This window comes from Lissotriton helveticus, chromosome 6 (assembly GCF_964261635.1).
Source record: "Lissotriton helveticus chromosome 6, aLisHel1.1, whole genome shotgun sequence".
Taxonomy (NCBI): Eukaryota; Metazoa; Chordata; class Amphibia; order Caudata; family Salamandridae; genus Lissotriton; species Lissotriton helveticus.
The window spans coordinates 293066054-293090074 of NC_136067.1; the positions used below are offsets into that span (position 1 = coordinate 293066054).

At 47.2% G+C, this 24021-nt stretch overlaps 1 protein-coding gene across 3 annotated transcripts in view; it reads left to right on the plus strand.

The window, feature by feature from the left end:
- PUM2 (pumilio RNA binding family member 2) overlaps positions 1 to 24021 on the plus strand; it is an 893995-nt gene that overhangs the window by 551370 nt on the left and 318604 nt on the right. For 2 of the 3 annotated variants that reach the window (XM_078647736.1, XM_078647738.1), the window contains one exon: positions 14819 to 14953. In XM_078647736.1, coding sequence (XP_078503862.1) covers positions 14819 to 14953 — 135 coding nt within the window. The remainder of the gene's footprint in view (positions 1 to 14818; positions 14954 to 24021) is intronic. The other variant, XM_078647737.1, reaches the window with a different exon arrangement.

A 24021-nucleotide genomic window follows, 5' to 3' on the forward strand; every position in this document is an offset into this window, starting at 1 on the left:
ACCAGTTCTGGTTGCGCAGATTCTTCCTCAGCCTAGGAGGAGTGCAACACCTTCACCCACATACTCTGATGGGGATGGAGGGGAGCAGGATGAGGAGTACAATTTTCCTGCTCATACAGAGCCTGATGAGCAACAGGACTCATGGATGGACACAGGTGATCAAGGGGACCAGCAGACGGTCCAGGATCCTCAGGTTTATAACGTCAAGCCGTCTCCCACTGAAGATTCTGCGGTATTTAATGCCTTGATTGAAAGGGCAGCTACAAACCATAAAGTGGAAATGCATGCTGACCCCGTGGAGGTGGACTTCCTTTTTGACACTTTCTCTACTGCTGAAAAAACTGTCAAGACTCTCCCAATGTTGAAAGGGGTCCTTAAGCATGCGGCAGACATTTTCAAGGAACCCACGAGATCAAGGGTTGCCAACCCACGCATTGAGAAGAAATACAGACCGGCACCTGGCGACCCGACCTACATAAGGGGCCAGTTGCCTTTGGACTCTTTGGTGGTCTCTAACGCCCGCAAGAGGGCAAACTCCCAAACCACGGGTGAAGCTCCTCCCCCAGACAAAGAGTCAAAAGTGCTGGATGCATCTGGGAAGAGGGTAGCAGCTCAGGCGGCCAACATAAGGCGCATCTCAAACACGCAGGCTCTGTTGGCCAGATACGATAGGGCACACTATGACACCCTAGAGCAGCTGTTACAACACCTCCCAGACCAGTTTATAGAGGGAGCTGAAATACTTATCCAGGAGGGGAAGCTCATCTCCAACGCTGCTATAAAGTGTGCGCTAGATGTTGCGGACACAGCAGCGAGAGCGATCAACACTAGTGTGATGTTGAGGCGTCGGGCATGGCTCCGCATCTCGGGATTCAAGCCAGAGATACAGACTACTATCCTCAACCAGCCCGTTAATCCAGACAGGTTATTTGGTCCAGAGGTGGACACCACCCTGGAGAAGATCAAAAAAGATACCGAGACTGCCAAGTCCATGGGAGCTCTCCAGTCACAACAATTTAGAGGGAACACTTTTCGTCGCTCAGGCAATCGAGGTGTTAACAGAGGGCACATGTCGCAGCAGACGCCATTCAATAAAAGTGGTGCGCAATCCTCCTACAGCAAGCAGGGCAGAGGTGGATACAGAGGAAACAGTGCCAAGGGTAGAGGCAGAGGCAACAACAGTTCCCGTTCCTCTGCCGCCAACAAACAGTGACTCCCTGTCACTGCCCCCCGACCATCCAACACCTGTCGGGGGGGAGACTCCAACAGTTCCTGCCAGTCTGGAAGTCCATCACCACAGACAGTTGGGTCAGGAAACTAATCCAGTTCGGCTATTGTTTGGAGCTGACATCCACCCCACCAAACATACCCCCAAAACACCGTCCTAAGTCAGCAGAGCACTTGCACTTATTGCAGCAGAAGGTTCTGGTGATGCTGCAAAAAGGCGCAATAGAGCTCGTGCCAGTGGAGGAAGAAGGCACAGGGGTTTATTCCCTGTACTTCTTAATCCCAAAGAAGGACGGCTCACTCAGACCGATTCTAGACCTACGCCCCTTGAACCAGTACATTCTTTCAGAACACTTCCACATGTTGACACTGCAGCAGGTTCTTCCCTTGTTACAACGGGGAGACTTCCTCGCAACCTTGGACCTCAAGGATGCTTACTTTCACATACCACTCCACCCATCCCACAGAAGGTACCTCCGGTTCACCATCCAAAACCGGCATTACCAGTTCAAGGTACTCCCCTTCGGAGTGACCACTGCTCCCAGAGTGTTCACAAAATGTCTGGCGACAGTGGCGGCCCACCTCCGGAGACAGAGTATACATGTCTACCCTTATCTGGACGACTGGCTCGTTCAGGCAAAGTCAGCCCAGCAGTGCGCCGCAGATATGTCCCAAACCATTCACCTCCTTCACAGTCTAGGATTTTCACTGAACTACCCGAAGTCGCACCTTCAGCCGGCCCATATGCGGCAGTATTTGGGCGCGACGATCAATACTCTGGCTGCCACAGCTCAGCCAAACCCAGCGAGGATCGACAACATCCAGTCGCTGATCCAAAAGTTCAGACCGCGACACTCACTCCCAGCGAGAGTGTTCATGCAGTTGATAGGCATGATGGCCTCCTGCTTCTTCATAGTCCCGCACGCAAGGCTCCATATGCGTCCGCTCCAAGAATGCTTGGCGCATCAGTGGACTCCGGCTCAAGGACAGTTGAACGACCTAGTGTTGGTGACGGGTCGGGCATACAGCTCTCTGCATTGGTAGAATCCACACAACCTTTGCAAGGGCCGACCGTTCCAAGAGCCTGTGCCACAGATTACACTGACGACGGACGCATCTCTCCAGGGATGGGGGGCTCATGTGCTCCACTACACAGTGCAGGGACTATGGACAACGCAACAAAGGAAGATGCACATCAACTACTTAGAGCTTATGTCAATCTTCATGGCTCTCAAGTCCTTCAAAGTACATCTGTGCAACAAAGTCGTGTTGATCCGGACGGACAACATGACAGCCATGTACTACATTCAAAAGCAGGGAGGTACGCACTCTCCACAGTTGTCTTATCTGGCTCAGAGCATGTGGGAGTGGGCCATTCAGAGGAACATCTTCCTCATGGCGGAACACCTCCCGGGCACGGACAATCAGATGGCGGATCTGCTCAGCAGGTACAGCCACCAGATGCACGAGTGGGAGTTACATCCATCGGTACTCCGCCCGTACTTCCAGCAGTGGGGTCATCCAGAGATAGACCTGTTTGCCACGGAGGAAAACGCAAAATGCCAAAGCTTTGCCGCCAGGTTCCCTCACCCACTATCGCAGGGCAATGCGATATGGATGAACTGGTCAGGCAGATTTGCGTACGCTTTTCCCCCAGGGCCTCTCATTCCGCTGGTGGCCAGAAAGCTAAAGCAACACTCAATGACGCTCATCCTAGTTGCTCCAACGTGGGCGCGACAACCATGGTACACCACGTTCCTCGAACTCTCCGTGGTATCGCATCAAAGACTGCACCTCACACCCCGGCTCTTAACGCAGAACCGTGGCGACATTCAGCATCCAGATCCGCAGCAGCTCAATCTGGCGATCTGGCTCCTGAGGTTTTAGAGTTTGGCTACCTTGATTTGCCCCCTGAATGCATGGACATCATCCGGGAGGTAAGGAAGCCCACTACCAGAGCTTGCTATGCAGCGAAATGGAAACGGTTTGTCATCTACTGTACAGAGCACGCTATCAACCCGCTCAATGCATCCATTCCTAATATCATCTGCTATTTGTTGCATCTTTACAAATGCAATCTAGCATACGCTTCCATTCGGATACACTTATCCGCCATAGCGGCTTATCTCCAAAACAGGCAGCATCTCTCTCTTCAGGGTGCCTGCCATTAAAGCCTTCCTGGAAGGGCTGAAGCGGGTCATCCCTCCCAGGACCCCGCCAGCTCCTGTGTGGAACCTCAATGTGGTGCTCACCAGATTGATGGGTCCCCCATTTGAACCTCTGCATTCATGTGAGATTCAGTTCCTCACATGGAAAGTGGCTTTTCTCATTGCCATAACGTCTCTAAGACGTGTTAGTGAGCTACAGGCGCTCACAATTCAAGAGCCATTTATACAAATTCATTCAAACAGGGTGGTGCTGCGCACTAACCCCAAATTTCTCCTGAAGGTGGTGTCGCAGTTTCATGTCAATCAAACCATCGAACTGCCCGCATTCTTTCCAAACCCGGAAACGGTAGCAGAAAGGATGCTCCATACGCTTGATGTCAAAAGAGCGCTTATGTACTATATTGACAGAACACAACCTTTTAGAAAGACACAGCAACTCTTTGTTGCCTTCGCAGCCCAGCATAAAGGCAACCCCATTTCCAAAGCAGGAATAGCCAGGTGGATCGTTAAGTGTATTCAGCTTTGCTATCAGAAGGCTAAGCGCACTTTAACGGTCACCCCCAAGGCACACTCCACACGCATGTTGGGGGCCTCCATGGCATTCCTAGGTAACATTCCTTTGGAAGACATTTGTAGGGCAGCCACATGGTCTACACCACATACGTTTACCAAACATTACTGTGTAGATGTGCATTCCAAACAGCAGGCAGCTGTAGGACAGGCTGTTCTTAAAACGCTTTTTCAGACTTCTGCAGCTGGCACGGGCGGCCGCCGTTAATGGAGGGACTGCTATGTATTCTATGCTATAGATATGAATTTAGCAGCCCACATGCCTCGAACTGAATATGCTACTTACCAGTATGCATCTGTTCTTGGCATGTAGGGCTGCTAACATTCATATTGCCCGCCCTCCTCCCCGGCGCCCGTAGCGGCTGCAGACTTTTCTTGCATTTAATCTCTAGCATGGCCATCGCTTACACGATTAAACTCCATCTCTGCCACAATGGCTAAAAACAATCTGGGGATGGAGTCGATGCCCATGCGCACTGTAGTCCAGGGGAGGAGCCACCTATCTCGTGATACTTCGAAGACTCTTCCAGGACAACAATGTGCAATCATCCGGACCCAACACTAGGCGGCGATCTATGCTATAGATATGAATGTTAGCAGCCCTACATGCCAAGAACAGATGCATACTGGTAAGTAGCATATTCATTCTCCAGTATTGGAAGCTTTCATAGATTCACATACGCCCACCCTCCTCCCCTGAGAGGCTCACCTCGGATTAGGCACAAAGGGTGTTATAGTTCAAGTGCCCAAAAATCTGAGGGGCCGAAGTTTCTCTCAGGAGGGTTCTAGAGGGTGAGGAGCTCTGATTGGCTAAGGGAAACGTTTGGTCCTTTTTTACATAACAAAGGTTATGGGTTGCAAACTACTAAACTACTAAACATTGCTTTTTAATGTACCGGAGACTCCTGTCTCGACGACGGGGAAATGATTCAGGTATGTGAATCTATGAAAGCTTCCAATACTGGAGCACTACAGTTACAGGTAAGTAACTTGTTTTCTTAAGGCTGCAGGCATCGAGGAGGAGTCTGGTGGACTTGGGCTCAGAAGCGCTGGGGAACCTTCCCCCGACCGGTGGGCCACTTGGATTCAAGCAGTGGGCGTTGGGTGAAGATGTAGATCTGGACGCAAGTTTGCGGTTCTTCAGGGCAGAGTTCTTTTTCTTTGTAGATGTTTTATTTCTGGACAGGTGCGCTGTCCACAGGAGGTTGGGAGTATTTCTTGAAGGCAGTCCATCCAGGGTTCTGGAGGTTGCTGGTCTGTGGGGTGAGTAGCTCTTATTCAGCAGGGTCTTTGAGGGCTGCAGACAGGCAGGTAGAGCTGGGGCCAAGTCAGTTGGTGCCTTCAGTCTTCACTGTGCACTTCTTCGTAGGTCATCGACATCTGAGTTCAGGATCTGGGGGAGCCACCTCCTGTGGGAAGTGGGCATAGCCCTAGCCCTGATTGGGTAAGTCCCACCATCTTCAAGAATGATGGGCACTGGAAAGTGTGCTTAACTTCACCTCCAGCACCCAAGGGGTGTAGCTGGCAAAGGGTGGCACACCTTCTATTCTTCGTAAGTTTCCCCACCAGTTCTCCCACCAAAAATGGAGATTTGAACCGGGGACAGCCATCTGCTGCTAGCAGCAGAGGCTAGGGTTGCATTACATAGGTGGCAGGCCTTTAAAGCTTCCCTCTCAAGCACTGTGCTCATCTTGGGTGTGCTTTGTTTCTGGCCACAGAGAGCAGAGGCTCTCGACCCAGGGGTCTAGAAACCGGTCTGGTGGTGGCAGGCTGCCTAAAGCCAGTCAGACACACCAGGGTTGATAAGTTTCAGGGGCACCTCTGAGGTGCCCTCTTGAGTAAATGTTTTATTAAATCCAACACTGGTATCAGTGTGGGGTTATTAACCACTTCCATGCTAATGACAAGGTCAGCTCGTCATGCAGTACACTGGAGATGTGCTTATGACGAGCTGACCTTGTCATGAACAATGGGTTTTGAGGATGCTCAGCGCCCAGCGGGAATTGCCTTAGCAGCCAAGGTGTTAAAAAGATTGGTTTGGTACCAAAGGCTCTTGGGTTCAATGATGCCATCATGGTGTTGTTGAGTTTCCAGCCCTTGTACCCTTGATGGCTTCTCTGGCACTTACAGTATTAAAGAATATACTTTAAATATTGTAGTGGCATATCTGCTCATGCAGATATGTCCACACGTGAGATATAGTTTACCCTGGCTTAGGGCTTGTAAGGTCTGCTAGAGGGGTGACTTACCTAAACCTTGGGCGGTGCTACTGGACCTGGCACACGGGCAGTGTGCCATGTCAAGTTAATTGTTTATCACTTCACCAAGGCATGCAAGCTGCAGTGTCGTGGCCATGATGATGGGTGCCTAGGGGACTGGCGTCAGTCCTCATGCCCTAGATACCAAGGGTACCATTTATTAGGGACTTAAACGGGAGCTGAAGTTCCCAAGCACTGACACAGGGGACCTTGTTGACAGGAACCATGTGCTCTTACAATCAAAACATCATCATTTTCCAGGCAGAACGTGGGGGCTAACCATGTGAAAAGAGGCACTATCTCACAATTTGTTTGTAAACACACACTCTAAAGGGCTCGACCTATCCACAGGGAAGTCCCGCTTTATAATCCATGCACTAGTGAATACCCATCAGTAGACTGGTTTTATAGAAAAAATACTTTTTGATTATTCAACATTTGGTATTTATTTATTTATTTATTTATTTATTCAAAGTTTTATATAGCGCGAACATGATCTTTACAGATATCAGAGCGCTTCACAGATACAAGGGTAGGGGCAGCAGGACTGAACAGATAATGGGAGCAGTATAATAGTCACTAACATAATAGGATAACAGTAACATACAGAAAACATATCAATATACAATCAGGTAACAAGTAATATAAGAACGCACAAGTCATTGATCCCATTACAGTAGGGTTCAGGTCAACCTTAGATGTGTGGATGGCTTATACCAATTTCTTAGGATAGAGAGAACACGGGGTGGGGGCATGGGGAGGGTTATTCAATAAGCTAAAGTGTATCATATATTGGTCGGTAGTACGAGAGTAGCGTAGTAGTGTCACCTTCAGGTAAGAGTATAATGCCCGGAGACAAGGTGATCAATGATACAAAGCGATGCAGAGTCTCTGATCCAGCGACTAAAAAGTTCAGGAGATCTTGGCCAGAAGGATGGTTTTCACCTCTTTCTTGAAGAGTGCAGTGGAGGTGATAAGCCTGGTTTCAGGAGGGAGCGCATTCCAGATCCTGGGTGCCATTCCTGAGAAGGAGCGCTTGTATGTTTTTTCTTTCCGGAATCTACGAGGTTTCAGGAGTAAATTTTTTGTACTTCTATTGGATCTCGAACCTCCTGATATAGACAACTTTTGGGCGAGGTAGTTGGGTGCCTTGTGGTGCACGGCCGAATGTGTCATGACTGCGATTTTTAGCTGTATTCTGGCTTCAAAAGGCAGCCATTTTAGAGACTTTAAGTCTGGGGATATATGCGAATGTTTTCTTGAGCCAGTGATGAGCCTCGCGGCAGCGTTCTGGAAGGCTCTTAGGGGTGCTGTTGTGGATAGCGGGAGTCCGCTGAGGGCCACAACTCCGTAGTCTATGCGAGGGATGACTAAAGCTTGTACAGCAGTTTGGAAGTCTTTGGCAGGGAGGAAGGGTTTAAGTTTCCTCAGTGTGTTGATTTGGAAGTTGGCTCCTTTTGTGGCTTTGCTAACGTGCTGTTGCATGTTGAGCTTGGCGTCAAGTGTGATGCCTAGGGATTTCGCAGAATCCACGATGGTAGGTTTGACATTGAGTGCTGTTAGGTTATTGAGCCAGGTTTGGGTGGTGGAAATTTTCGCCGGAGGTGAGATGAGTAGGAACTCAGTTTTCAGAGCATTTAGTTTGAGGTGATTATCGGCCAACCAAGATTGGGTGTTACTAAGTGTGGAATTCAGAAGTTTGATATCTTCCGGGGATTGTAACTTTAGGTAAAGTTGTGTGTCATCGGCGTACATATGGAATTGAACATTGGATGCTTGGAGTAAGGTGGCGAGCGGTTCCATGACGAGGTTGAACAGTGTGGGGGAGAGGGAGGAACCTTGTGGAACACCTAGATCTGCAGGCACAGGTGTAGATAGCACATTGTCGGTCTTGAACTTCTGAGACCGGTTATGAAGGAAGGAAGAAAACCATTTGAGAACAGTTCCCGATAGACCCATTCTAGTGCTTAGCAGCTCCAGTAAGTTCTCATGTTTGACCGTGTCAAATGCTGAAGAGAGGTCAAGAAGGATGAGGAGGCAGGACTCATTGCGATCAAGGATTTGGAGGGCATCATCAATTATGTGTGTCATAGCTGTTTCTGTGCTATGTTTCGCTCGGAAGCCTGATTGATGATGGTTGAGGAGGTCAAATTGGTCAATGTGTTTTGTTAGTTGAGTTGGACACATTTTTCCAGCAGTTTGGCCAGGGTGGGGATATTGGTGATAGGGCGGTAATCGTTAAGGTCAGACGGGTCAGCTGTAGGTTTCTTGAGTATAGGCGTAACTTGCCCCACCTTGAGGGAGTCCGGAATGAGACCTTGTTGAAGGGAGCTGTTGATGATTTGGGTCCAAAGTGGGAGGAGCAGGGGGATGAAGTCTTTTACAGCATTAGCAGGTAGGGGGTCTATGAGGTGGTTAGAGGGCTTCAAGGTGCATAGCAGTTTGTGTATTGCTTCTTCCGAGTAGGTGTCGAAGTGCAGCCATGATGCCTTGTTTTTAGGTTGAGTGTTAGACATTCTGGTGTGGTTGGGGAATCGGCTTACATCCATGATGAGGTCATTTCTTATGTTGTCGGTTTTTAGCTTAAAGAAAGCAGAGAAGGCTTCACAGTGTGGGGTGTCGCTTGTTGTGCTGTTTGATTGTAAGGGTTGTGTCTTTGTTTGAGTCTTGATTAGTTCGAACAGCTTTCTTGGCCTGTTTTTTGCTTGGTCCAACTGGCGGCTAAAGAAGTCCGACTTTGCGCGCTTTATTTTCCTAAAGTAGGCATTTCTCTTGTTCTTAAGCGTTTTTAGATGCAGTGATGAGGGGTCAGATCTCCAGGTACGCCCTGCCATTCGCATAGTACGCCTGTCATCATTGAGTCTGCCGTCATACCAGGGGTTAGAAATTTGGTATCATAGGAAGACTAATTCATTAAGCTCTGTTATGTATATGAGGTATTCCCAAACAGCGCAGTCAAACTGAGGTGACTAAGAAGTGCACTAGTGCTATACAATATTTTCATAAATAGTGACTGTGAAGAATGTACAGTTTTTTGTTTATAGAGTTGCAGTCTCCTGAATTCTAGAAACACAGTGCAGTATTATTGTGTCAAAATTTGCACTCTGTGTTATTTGCACAGGATCGTTATCAGGATGAAGAATGGGAAACATCCATTAGGTAGTACTCATGCAGCAAATTATAAACCGTACATTCAAGAATGGATCTTAAATTCATTGGTCTTGTATTCAAATGTGTTTTTTTTATTTATTTTTTTACTAAAGCCTCCTTCGATTATTGGAGGACTCTGTTGGAGAGGGGTCCATTATAGATCCATAGATTGTAAAATAAAAAACGGTCTTGGTATGTCACTTGCTGATAGAATGCACAAACCGCAATCCCCTGTAGAGATGAGGTGTGCCTAGGGGTTCCGGTCTATAGCCTCAAGGAATGATAACCCCAATTTGGTAACTGGCACCTATAAATAATCGGTGCCCTGCAAACTCAAGAGACCCCATTTACGTAAATAACGCCATTTCAAAATCTGTGAGTTGCTCAGGCCACAACACTCCCGCAATGTGATGTGATCACAGTATCAGCACAAAGTCAATTTGGAATAGTTTTCAAAAGGATCTCTGCATCAATTCAATTACAATGCTTTATTAGGCTTGCTGCATCAAATGAAAGTGCGCAATTAATATCACAGACACCAACACACGTGTCCTTTCTGCAGTTTTGCAGCCTGAAAAAGTCTCTAGATTCAGATGCGCCCCACCCACCCACCTACCTCCACCACTAGAGGTTTATTTTTTTAAATTAACTTACTAAGGAAACGTTGACTGGTGATTGTGTTGTGGTTAATTTTGGCTCTCCCAAACTAGTGAATCATATACTAAGGCAAACTGGTTCAGTTTTAATTAATCATGATCGTGTCAGTGTTCTCCCCCCTCCTAATATTAGCACCTCTCCTATAGTTGAATGCCCTCTCTTAACCGTACCCACTGGCCATATTTCCCTAAGTAATAGGTACAATCTATTGGGTTCCCTTGACCAAAACGATTGACTGATTGCTTTGGAGCCACCAGCCAAGGCAACTTCCCCCATTGTCTCTCATGAGATTAGTCCACCAGTTCCCTTAGCGGCACAACCCTCAAGTTTGTGGATAGAGGGGGGGATCCATAACTAATTTTGCCATTAGTGTGTTGTCTTGGAATGTGGCGGGCCTCCCATCTAAATTGAACAATCGTGAGTGGTGCCTATTTATTGATCAGCATGATGTATGCATGTTTCAAGAGACTTGGGCAAAATCCAAGCCTGTGAGTTTGGGCTTTGTTATATTTGATAAACCAGCTACCCACTTGGGCAAGGGGCGACCGTCAGGTGGTTTGTCCATTTGGGTTGGCACGCACCTAGGGTGCGAGGCTAAAGAATTAGATACTGAATCCATGGACATTTTGTGTGTGGTCCTTACCTTGCCTTGATTAATGTTTATTCCCGACCTGTTGCAAGAGGTGCGACCTCCCTAACCCTGGATGCCCTGTCTGCCTTTCTAGAAACAATTCCCCCTAACACAAAGATGCTCATTGGTGCCGATCTTAATACCCAATTTGAACCCCTTAAGGGTTTGGCACCTGATACCATATATGATGAAGATCATCACTGGTCAATCCCAGAAACTAGCCTTCCGCCTGTTATTGCATGGACCCCATTAGTACTGCAAACAAATGCCCTTTGTTTAAAAGTTTTTCTTCGGGCTTGCAATGGCCGGTTCCCGGCAGGCACTCCCTCCAACATTACATTTATTAGACCAGGATCCACATCAATTATTGATTATATCCTTGTTGATACTGGTAGTTGGGATCGAGTTTTTGGATTCACTATTAGTCCCCGCAGCCATAGTGATCATAATGCCCTGCACATAAATATCTGCCTTTCAACTGGCAAAAACCAGGATTTAACGGATGGGAATCCAGTCCCCGCCCTAGTCCAAGTAAATAGAGGGAGAAGGGTACGCTGGGGGGACTTCACAATCTCCCAAGAAAAGCTGGCCAGCCTCTACCAGACTGTACTCCCTTTTCTTGCTAAAGCAGACTTACTAGCTACTGAAACATGCTCTCTGGATTTTGGGCTAACTATTTCTGAAAACCATAAAGAACTAATGGATACTTTGGCTCCCTTTTTTGTTAACTATAGTAAACCAAGGGACAAGCCCAAGCCTAGCCACCAATGGTTCAATGGCAATTGCAGAGCTGCTAAGCAAAATTTACTGAATGCAGTTAAGAGTAACAAAAGGACGGATTTGTTGGAAGCACGGGCCGCTTATACTAGGGAATTGAAACAGGCCAAAACATGCTGGGAAAACCAAAAGTGGGAAGATATTAGGGCAGCCCTGTTAGTACGGGATCTTAGAGCCTTTTGGAATTTGGTCAACGAGGGCTCTAGGAACTACAAATCTGCCATTGAGCCAAATATTAGCGAAGATGTTTGGGTTGCTCATTTCCAACCCCTTTATGCTCCCCCAGCTAATGGCCCTCACAATGCAATAGAGGGAGGTCAAGAAGAACCATGAGGGGTCACTGGGCCACAAATTCAACTTAGTGAAATTGAGTTTGCACTGGAGAAAATAGCTCCTAACAAAGCACCGGGGTTAGACAGAATACCAGGAGATCTTTTTCATAGCGAAGTCTCAGTTTGGGGTCCTTATCTTACTGTTTTTTAATGCACTATTGGAGGGTATCCCCATGCCCCCCACATGGGCGGGGGCTGAAATTATACCTATTTTTAAAAAAGGGTCCCCACTCCTGCCATCGAATTATCGGCCCATAAGCCTTTTGGATGTAACCCAAAAAATCTTCGCTCGTGTTCTTCTCGAGCGTTTGCATGGATGGATGGAGGATCACAACATTTTAACTCCACTCCAAGCTGGGTTTAGAGCACGGACATCTACGGTCGTCCAGATTTTCAGATTACAAATGATTCACTGGAAGATCGAGAGTGGCACTCTATACTTAATATTTGTAGATCTGAAATCTGCGTTCGACCTGGTCCCCAGAGAGAGGCTGTGGTCGATCATTTTGGAATGGGGGTCCCGGTTTACCTTTGCCACTTGTTTGCTCGCCTGCACGAGGGCAATTATACCCAAATCAGGTACGGCAAACATGGCAATCTTACATCCCCAATCCCAGTTATGCGAGGAGTTCGCCAGAGATGCGTCCTGGCCCCAACACTCTTTGCCTTATTTGTTAATGGACTCATTGACCATCTTAACAAAGGTCTTAACATTGATGCCCCCAAACTGGCAGGGCGCAGTGTACCAGCCCTGATGTTTGCAGACGACACATTGTTGCTGGCCAAGTCCCCTATGGGTATTCAGAGGACGCTCGACAACTTCGTTGTCTTCTGCAAACATCGGGGTCTGGAGATAAACCTTCAGAAGACCAAATATATGGTCTTTAATGGCGGTAAAAGCACACGCAGCAATCCGACCCTGGGGGGCCAACCACTCGAAAGAGTGGTGGTGTTTGACTATCTTGGCATCACCCTGACGGAGAGCATGGACTGGGGAGCCCAGATTAATAAGTGTAACCTGAAGCTCACCCAGGTGTCGGGAGGTATCCATAAATTCTTTAAGGGAGCATCACACAAGCAGGTCTATGCTCCTATGGAGGCCTACAGGGCACAGGCAAGAAGTGCTGCGTTATATGGTGCAGAAATTTGGGGCCATTGTGCACTCGTATCCCTTGAACGCACTGAGAATGCTTTCATTAGACAGCTTCTTAGCCTCTCCATAAGCACTCCTCTGATCCCGTTGAGAATGGACCTAGGAATCAGACAAATTACCGAGGATGCCGCACTTAGACCACTGACCTTCTGGAGACGTTTGTGGAGCACTCCCGAGCTAGCCCCGTATAGTGAAGAATTAACTGAGATATTGGGGCTGAAAGGGGTGGGTAAGATACCTTGGTTGAGGCACCTTAAGGCCGTATGTATAGAATTGGGACGTGTTGATTTGTGGGATGAGCCCCAAACCGTGTCACAATCACTTAGTAGGAATACACTGGTGACTGCCTATAGGGAATACCGGCTGTCCAAGATGATGCGTAGCTCTTCATCGGGACGGCTTACAAGTGAATTCCTTCTAATTAAAAATATCTACCAGGCAGAGCCCATCCTGGATAGCATCCAACCAGTGCTGGCACAAAAATTGTTTCTCCAGTTCAGGTATGGGTGCCTCCCCCTACGATCGTATGTTAAAAAATGGGGGGGGGACAGGTTATGATTGAATGTCCTGCATGTGGTTTAGTGGACGAAACTGAGGTACATGTTCTTTTCCAGTGTGACTCCTATAGGTCGTTAAGAAAACGCTGGCTCGTACAAATTTGTAAGAACATGGGCACAAGACACTTTAGTGAGGCTTATAGAATATTGAAAACTGAGCTCCGCCTCCCAATAGTCTATTCTGTTTCCCGTTTTTTATTCTCAATGTGGTGTATTAGGAGGAAGTTTTTGGAGCCATTCGCGTAGTGACTGAATATAGTACACGGTCTGCTCAGATTCACTAATACTTTTAAACTGATCTACGGTAACTAATTTTTAACTGTATTTTTTTTTTTAAAGAAAAGAGTATTTTCTCTTGTTTTAAAAAAAATATTTTATTACCCATTATGGCTTTTAGCAATGTTCTTAATTTTCCTCCCTGTGCATAAGTATTGACCATACGCATTTGCACTTTATTCTAACTGTTTGCTTTATGGCGACTGGATGCAAAATTGTACTAATGTTGTTAATTCCTGTGATAATGATATATGTTTTTTAACCTTTGTGATGCTTTTATGGTCAATGTACCGAAATAAAGCTTTTTAAACGAAACGAAAATTAACTTCTAGAGAACATCAAGGAAGATGAAGGAAACCAACATGTTGCTTGTCAAAAGGAAAAATGGGAAGGAAAAAAAAGATTTTGAAGAGGGTAACTGTATTGAGGGGTTTCTGGCGACTGTCTGGTATCACTCAAGGACTGGTTCAAGCCCAAATGGTCGACTACGCACACGAAAAAAAGATGAGTCTTCATAGAGACAATTCCGGACCCAAGCACTAGATGATGGAATTAGAAACAGCATGTAAATCCAGAAGCTACTTCAGGTTGCAAAACTACTTCTAAGTAACCATTTCGTTAGCCTCAACCCCTCGTGCCTGCTTTGTTCCAGGGACTATTTTTAGTATGGCTGACCTTGATTTCTCAGCCTTAGTTTGTGATGTGAACAGCCCCACAAAGTAACTTGTAATTGAAAATGTAAAGGTGCTAAAAATAATTATTTTTTTAAAGGAAATTACCATCTTAACTCAGTTTTGCTGGTCTATTTGCACTCTCACACTAATGCATAACCTCCATGGAATTTTAATATTGAAAGATGAGTTGCTCAATAAATGGTTTTTAAAATAATCATGTGATGTAGTTTTGTGGTAAAGAGCTACTTTCTATGTTTGGGCTGAATTGTTTTTCGATTGTTATTCTGCAATAAAACACAATGTCTCTAGTAAAATTTCTTAACCTTCCATCTTAATGAAAGTCGTTCAATTGCGATAAATAAACCAAATCATGTTTTTGTTTCTGTAGTTTGGGAGTATGGATCAAAAATTGGCCCTGGCTACCCGCATTCGTGGTCATGTTCTGCCACTGGCGCTTCAGATGTATGGATGTCGTGTTATCCAGAAAGCTCTAGAATCTATTTCACCTGACCAGCAGGTAATTGTAAGTTGTTGCTATGTATTTTGTGCTTTATTTACTTAGCATGATAATTTAGCTTTCATATACATTAAGTAAAAGTAAAATCTATTGTATTTGGTACTTCTAGACATTTCAACCTGTTGATTGTATCCACTTTTTATCCTATTGGATATATCCCCTCTAAAAGACGGAGTACCTTGTTAGCCATTCTATGAAATATTTATGGATTTATTAGGCCTGTTTATGTACAGTGGAACAGGGTACTAGGAAATACATAAAGAACAAATTGTAGGGTCAAATAGTATAAATATGGTTAAGTAACGCAGGGGAAGTAAAGAAGAAAGCTCAGTTGGATTCAAAAACTAAAGTTGGTGATAGTTGTGTAGGTATGCATCAAAAAGGTGTGTCTTCAGTTTCATCTTAAATGATAGCAGGTTGCTTTGAGTCTTGGTTTCCTGACAGATGCATGTTCCTGCAGATTCCTCACAATGTGAATTCTCTCCTAGCTGCTGACTGGTACAGAAATCTTTTCCCCCAGCACTGACTTTCGGGCACAACGAGGTGGTGCACACCGCTTCAGCCGCGACTCTACCTCTAGATGTGAGACTGCTGTGTATTAGTTGCCAGCTGGCGCACTGGGTGTCAATTCCTGAGTTGCCACACCTTATTAGTGTAGGAAGCTGCCTCATTATGTGGGAAAGAACAAGTTCTGCAAACAAGTACAGTACATAGACTTAAAGGACCAGTCTCCAGGAGTTAAGGTGAGTGTTGGGCCGGGTCCAAGGTGTGAGAAAGTGCCATCTTTCTCGCATTGGTATGCCCCCACTTTTTTCTGACTGTTGATGTGCTTTGACTGAGTGTGCCCTGGGCTACTGCCAACCAGGTACCCAGGGCCTGTGTTCCTTCCCTAAAACTGTGTAAAAAACTATAACCCAATTGACATCTCTGGCCACCTGTCAGCCCCATGTAAATGGTACCCGAGGTACCGAGGGCATGTTGACCAGGGAAGACCCCTGAGGGCTGCAGCACTTATTGTGCCACCCTCAGGGGCCCTGTACCCTGGCACCCACACATTGCCTTTGCAGGCTGAGTGCCTAAGTACAGAACTAAAACAAGTCGACATGGCACGCATCCCTGTGTGCCATGCCCACACAACCCACTGCCCTGGCATACTTCAGTCATCCCTCTAGCTGGGTGCCCAATGCCAGAGGTGTGGGCACAGGTGCATGACCCCTGTGCTCCTACAGTACCCAGGGCCATTCCTGGGCACTGTAAGTGCAGTGATGCCATTAAGAGTATATGGTGCTGGAGGTTGTCATTACGAAATCCACAGCACCATAATGGCTACACAGAAGACTGACAAGTTTGGCACCAAACTTCTCAGCACATTAAACTCGCACTGATGCCAGTGTGGGATTTAATGTAAAATGCACCATAGGGCATCTTAGAGATGCCCCCTGAAAACCTAGCCTACAATCCACGTCTGGGCTGAGTGGCTGCAGAGGCTGCCACACAGCAGACATGTTGCTGGACCCCTGGGTGGAGAGCCCTTCCGTTCTCCTGAGCCTGCAACAATGCACACCCTGGACGAGGTGCTAGGTCTCCTCCCCCAGGACAGGCAGGGGGAAGCTTCAAAGGCATGCCGCGTCTGTGAGCTTCTCCAGACCATTTGCTGTACCCAGCAACTGGCCCCCACCAGTCCTGACCCCCACTCTGGCGGGAAGACTGGCGGGAAAAAGTACGTCAGGAAGGGGGGATGCCAGCCTGTGCCAACCCCTCCCCTCAGGTGGGGGAGACGAGGTGAAGCGCGACCCCGGGCTCCGGCCATCTTCAAGATGGGGAGCCCTGCCCAATCACAGCTAGGCTCCTGCCCCCCTCCCACAGTAGAGGAGCAGGCTAGGGGGTGTACACCCCCCAGGACAGGTACCTATTCGTCCCTGTCCTTGCCCTACCTGTAACGCCCCTAAATTCAGTATTTAGTTGCTCCCTGAACCTTCCTTCCTCAGATCTCGATAAGAAAAGAAGAAAGAAGATCAAGAGGAAGAAGACCCGCCATGCAGCTGCTAATAACAGGAAGACAACAACTGACTTGGCTCCAGCCCTACCGGCCTGTCGATCCTGGAACCTGCTCCTGCCTAATCCCGGCGACTCCTGCGGACAGCAACCTTGAGACACCCAGAGGACCTGCCTGCCATGACCCTCTTAAAGCCCGGAATTCCCATCAGCAGAGGCTATGCTGCAACACTACCCCTGGTGCCAGCCAGAAGCTCTGGACCAACCCACTCTGCACCCTCCGAGCCTGGCCCGTGCCCGAGTGATCCAGGACCACAAGGACGTTCCCCCGGCGACTGGGACCCGAAGTCCAGTGCCCAAAGACCCCGACGATGCCTGCAGCCTCAGGACAGAGGACCCCTCCAACCGCGACCAGCAGGGCGTAAGATTTCCAGACCTCAAAAGACACCTGTGACCAGGAGCCCAGCTCCCACAGCCGCGTGGCCTGCTAGCCAGCAGCCACCTACCGGAGGCACCCTTTCCCTCATTGAATAACATTGGGCCTAACTAACTCTGCACCTGGCCGCGCCTGTGCCGCTGGGGGTGAACCAACTGTACTTACCTGACCCTGGAGTCTATGCCCAGAACCCTAACTTCACCAGCCAAGTACTCACCTGGACACTGATGACTCACTTACCTGCCATTGGATAACATTGACTGGTTTGACTCGAAAAATCTTCTAAGTGTGAAGTTTTGGAAACTAAAAATATTCATATAAAATCACCCGAATTCCGAAGTGCTCACCTGTGATCAGGGGAGAAGCCAGTACTGTACCTTGTAGCCCAGTACTGAACCGCAAACGTAATCCTTCACAGGTTTACTAGTAACATGTATTTTCTCCATAGGAATCCATTGTCTGCTTTTCAATGAAATTTCTTCCAAGTGTCTACTTTTGAAAACTAGAAATATTCTTTAAAAATCATACGAAATACTGAAATGTAAGTACTTACCTGTTTTGAGTTGAGACCCCAGTGCTGGCCCAGGAGACCAGTACTGGATTACAAAAGTAACGAGATCGTACTTTACCTGCAACATGAATTTTCTCCCATTGGATAACATTGCCAGATTCCTGTTGAAAAGTTTCTAAGTGTGAACTTTTAAAATAGCTTTTTATTCCTAAAGAATCACTACAATACCTAAAACGTTTTTGCTAAACTGTTTACAGCTTAGACCCCAGGACTGAACCTAGGAGCCAGTCCTGGAATTACCAAAGTAACCTACAAAGTAATCAACTGTGTTTATATAAGGAAATCCATTGAGCTCAATGCTAAATTGTGTGTAGAATTGTGTTGCCTACTGCAACCCCTGTACCTATTGTCTTTACAAAGTATATTGCCTTTCTGCAACGTACTCATCTGAGACCTCTCATATTGAGAACAGTATATTTTCTGATACCTGTTGGTTCTAGAAATAAAACAACTATATCTTTTGATATAAAAACAATTGGCCTGGAGTTCAGTCTTTGAGTGTGTGAAACCTTTTGCTGACTGAGTTTGTACAACAAATGCTTTACACTGTCCTCTGGTACTGCCTTACTGCTCCACCAAGCTACCACTTTTGAATGTAAGGTCAGTCCTGACTTTAACCTCTGTTATACCTCTGGGGTCTGTGGACTCTATACGCACTGTACCTTATTCTGGTCCAGTATATATAGAGCCACTTTCTCACACAAGGCAGCACCAGCAGCATGAGGGCGGCAGGGTGCAATTCGGCATCGGAAGCCCAATGCATTTCAGTGGGGATCGGTCACTGTAAAAAGAAGCTGCAGGCTCTGGCTAGGAAGCCAGCCTGGCTGCACCAGCAAGTGAGCTCAAGCCTTGCGTAAACGGGGGACGACTGCAGAGGTGTCCTTAGGCATCCGTTTATCCTTACTGAAGCAGTCGTAGTTGAGGGGGTCAGCTTGTAGAGACTACAGGCGACGTCGGGGTGTCCAGGAGGGTTGAAACCACAATGGATTTGAGCTCTGGAAGGCTGGAGAACCTTGTTGGCTCCGTTGGCCCACTTCAACTCGACTCGGACCGGAGGCAACTGGTGAAGTGGTGGCTTCAGTTGTCGGGTTTTGGCAGTTCAGGAGCCCTCAGTCTTCTTTTGTGGAGTGTTTTCAGAACAGGTCTGCTGTTCGTGGGAGGTCTTCAGTCTTTTTCAAAGGCATGCAGTTCTTCCATGTTTCTGGAGTCAACAGCTGCAGGACGGGTCAACTTTAACGCAGTTTCTGTTCACCTGTGTCCAGTACAGGTTTAAAATGGCTTCCCTAGTCACTTGTATTGGTAGTAATAGGACTGACCAACACAGGGACATCTCTGCTCATGCAGGTATGCCCCCACATGTAATATTCCTCACCCTGCCATTGTGCTATCAGGCCTGTTGTAGGGGTGACTTACAAATATTATATGCAGTGTTAGGGACATGGCACACAGGGATGTGTGACCTGTTGTGTTTACAATGTTGTCTCCACCAAGACACACAACCTGCAATGGCTTTATTGCATGTGCTTGGTGAAGGAGCCCTTAGTGTGGCACAATTTGCAGCTGTTAAAGGCCCTCTTTAGTACCTCAGGCCCTAGGTGCCATGGGGTACCATTTACTAGGGACTTTCAGATGGTGTTAAAGGTTTTGCAAATTAGGAGAAACAATTGAACATTTTTAGGGCATGAACACTGGTACTAGGGCCCTGGTTAGCAGGAACTCAATACACTTCAGTCAAAGTTCCAGCACATACCAAGCAAATATTGTGGGGTGCTGCTACAAAATCCCATGTCGAAAGCCAGGGGATCAGAGTCCGGCAGAGGCACCAACACACCTTGACAACGGCAAGAGGCGTAGAAATCAAAGAGTCAGGACCAGCAAGGTCTAAGTGACTCACTATGACTAGGTACGTCTTAGCAGGCCCTAAGCAAGTAGTGGAGCCACTGGAATCAAAGAGTCCCTTGAAAGGACCCAAAGATCTCTGGAGACAAGAGGTCCCCCATGGGTTGAGGCATGCATTATGCCACCCATTCAAAATTGAACAACAGGCCTGCCATTGTAGACTGTGTAAGCTGGTGCTAGCACCAATTACTAAAGATATAGGTTTCCTATATCTCGGGTCACTGCACTTAAAACCTATAAGTCATCCCTATAGAATGCCTTGGCAATCCTGAAGGCAGGGTGCTTGGTTGTAAGTGTGAGGGTGCCCCTGCATAAGCAGGACACCCCTACAGCCTACGGTGTCCATTCTCCCGGATTGTAAGTGAAGCAGCCATATACCATATAGAGGGGCACTGTGAAATTATGCGATGACCATCTCGAAACTGACTGCAACAAATCCCATCCTGTTTGGTATCAAACATGTTGGAATCCTACCCCCATTAAACAGTGTGCGAGGTATGATTCCAAGCACTGGAAGAGCCCTCCGTTAGGTTCTCGGTGTTCCCGGTGCCAGCATTCTACACCCCGACAGCACAAATGGTTGCTGCCGACCAGAGAGACGATTCTGCCCTCCTGCTGCTGAATCAAGCTCGAGCAGGGAAAGGCAGAACAATAGGCATTCTGTCACAGGAAGGTGTGAACACCTCCCAGACAGGATTTAGTGTATTGGAACCGGGTGGATGCGCTTGCCAGCACCACTAAGTCTGCATGAGGGGCACATTCGGTGCATCTGTGCATAGTCCAGTTCAAACCAGCTCTGGGAACCAAATGGCTCCCGCTCTAGCGCAAAACTGGACAAAGGACATAGGAGTAACCTCCCCCTTGTCCAGACCCAAAAAGTGCTGACTCCACGCCACCTTCAAACCCCACGGAGCATAAAACTCCTTCTGAGGCTTCAGACACCAAATTAAAGCCACACTCAGAACCGAAAAAAATCGGCACCGAGAACAGACGACCAGGATGAACTCTTTACACCAGATCCTGTCGACCCAAGGCAAAAAACATTACAGGTGGACCATAAAACAGTCCATATTATCACTATTGCAGTGTCATATAGCTACTGTTTATCTTTATAATGTGTTAAGTTAGCATGGGCTTGTTACATGTTTAAACGCCATTTTTCCTTTTTGCTGCTTCTGCACACGACACTTAATTGTTGATTTAGCTTTCAACCTAGTAACCCGTTGTGGTTTACATGAGAATAATGTTATTGCTCTGCTATCAGCTTTGCTTAATAAACTATGTCTGTACAGAGAGTGCTGAACCTTCAGGAATAACACGATACAGAATTGTTATGAGGTCTGATCTCCGCACCTTTATAGACATAACATAAGTGCAGCTTCTGCCAACTTTAGGCTTTAGGCGGGTTTTATATTGCTTTGCTTAGAGCACAGATGGACACTTGATGCTGTTCACATGCAGAGAGAGCTGGTGTATGCTGATGTGATCTCTTCATTCTAGGATCCTGAGGTATGGGCCCGCCCTGCTAAAACCCAAAGAGACCTTCTTAGCTATTAATATAATATATGAGTTAGGGAGGGTGAGAAATAAGTGTTGTTAACCCTTATTCATAACAGCATGTTAACATGCTGTCACCATTTGCTTTCTATGGACTAGTAACTATGCTGATAACTTTGCTTCTGATAATATGTTTCCTTGTATTATCTAAGATACTGCACCTGAGAAAACGGCATTAGTAAATAAATATTTCAAATGTGCACGTTTCCTCATTTACTCCACGTTCTGGTTTGAAATGATTGTATAACGAAAGAGTGCTCATGTGTTCCACTTAACCTGAGGTATTGTAAGTTCATGTTCTGGTTTGTCTAAACATTGTGAGTTTGTTATGACCAATGAGACACTGTAGCTAGCTCGGTAAGGGGTTTGTTGGGTACTAAGGTGAGTTTTGGGTCACCCTAATTCGCTGAGGTTCCAATCCTCTATGCACAGTTCTGTGGGAGAACAGAAACCCTGCTACATGGCGCCCATGCGTTGGTGGTCTTATATCATGACACTCGAGTAGTATATCGTTCAAACCTTAACCCCTTCACTGTCGTTTCCGGAAAACTGTGGTGTCGGAGAAACCTACCTATTTTTTTAAATAGGTCTTTTAAAGCTTGAATCTATCTAAAACGGTTTCTTTGAATTACTACCCAGTTGTGCTACAAAGTTTCCTTTGTTTTTCAGTAGTTCCGGTGTAATCATGGCGCAGGCTGTGGCCATCCCGCAGCATAGTCGCATTGCGGTGCGCAACCTTTAACAGGCTTTCCAAGTCCCGTAAGATGGCTTGGCTGTGATTTTAGTGGTGAGTGCAGATCCGGCGTACCCTTTCGGACTGTTTTATTCGTGGGTAACGTTTCCGGGAGTGGACGCAAATTCTGGTGTGTTCCACACCTACACACCCTCCCTTGTACCGGCTGAGTATACACCGTACAGGGCACTGGAAATACCTATTGATCATTGGCAGCATCGAGTTTGGTTTGATGGCGCCCTACCCCACTCTTTGTCCGCTGCGAGGTTAGGTCCTTTGTCCGTTCCAGGCACAAATTGGCCTGCATTGGGTGGATTCACCCCGCACCCGAATCACGGCGCTTGTCCCCTTGCGGATATTCGCAGACTACATGTTGTCTCGATTGCCGTGATTCGTGCATTAGTACAATACATAGGTCGTCATCTCCCGGGGGGTCCCCCGGGGGGTCCGGCCGTTCAAACGGAGCATGGCGGTTTAAGGCTCAATCCGGTTATGGTCAATTCGGTTTTTGGTAAGCGACCCGATGATAAAGATGAATTCCCTTTCTGGCTTGCCGAGAAATTTGACCAGCTGGAGGCTGTGTTTCCGAATTCTACTCCTGCTGATAAACATAGAATGTTGACGATTACTTTGCCTAAGGATTTATCTCCTGAACTTGTTGACTGTGAAAGCTGGGGGAAAACTTTTGCGGCCGTTTATACGAGGTGTTCGGCACCCCGTCTATGTCCGTACTGCCTACGATCGTTAAGTGTGTTCAGGATGATCACGACCGGAAGCAGCGGTTGAATTTGGTATGCGCCTGTGTAGTTCTTTTGAGATTGTTAGCGATCTCATCCTCTCCAATATAAAGGGAGATGCGGTGAACTTTCAGGTGTCGAATGCTTTGGCTGCTCTACCCGATGCCGAAAAACCCCGACAGTTAGCTAAAATTGTTGTGGCCGCATATAAAACTATAGGTCGCACAAGTAAAGGTCTGAAATATTTTCCTATCAAGGAGAAAAAACAACCACAAGGGCAGTCTGCTGCGGCAGATGTACAGCCCAAGTCCAAAAAACAAAATTGGCCTAAAAATCAGAAACAGGGGAAGCAACAACAGCAGACTCAGGATTCTTATCCTGCGCCACAAGTTACTGCGCCAACAGAGAGAGTTTATGATTTGCGCCATCGCGCTATGAATAAATCACCTGATCGATTTCAGGTTTCTGATCAACGCTCTCCTCGTTCCTTTCAGGACTCATCGGCCCCAAAGACCGGTGGAGGAGGAGGCGGACGGGGACATGGTGGCCAACAAGGACGTGTCCAGCCCCGCCAGTCAGAAGGCGCAGGGAAGCAGGAGGATTCTACGCCAAAGAGACCGCAGTTTGCGAAAAAGAAAGTCGCAGCCTTAACAGCGCATCGATATGCCACAGATAGTGAGAACGCGGCTTCTGAATCTGACGTGGGCTCTGACCTTGCTTGGACAGCGCGGCGGAGATTACCATAGTGAGAGAGGCGCTGCGTCCACTACTGAGGGTGACAGCGACTGATGTCTATGTTGTAATAGAAACAGCCGATACAAGACTTGCTCCCCCTGAAAGACTTTATGAAATTGTCCTGTTAATTGAAGGTGACATACAGCGTACAATCAAAGGGGTATTTTGGGAAAATCTTTCTTCTACGTATGATATCTTACTTTCGGAGGCTGACTGGCCCCCACCTTTTGTGCTCGCGGCGCCGCGAGGGGAGGAGGTGATCCTGCCCAGTTTCGCGAACACTGTCTCGAAAGACCATGCGCAGCATTTTGCAGAAGAGTGGGCTCGGGCTCTCGCACCGGCTCTGTACCGTAACCAATGTGGTTGGGACAAATTATCCCCTTGCCACGAAATTCCATTGCGGTCTCAGCC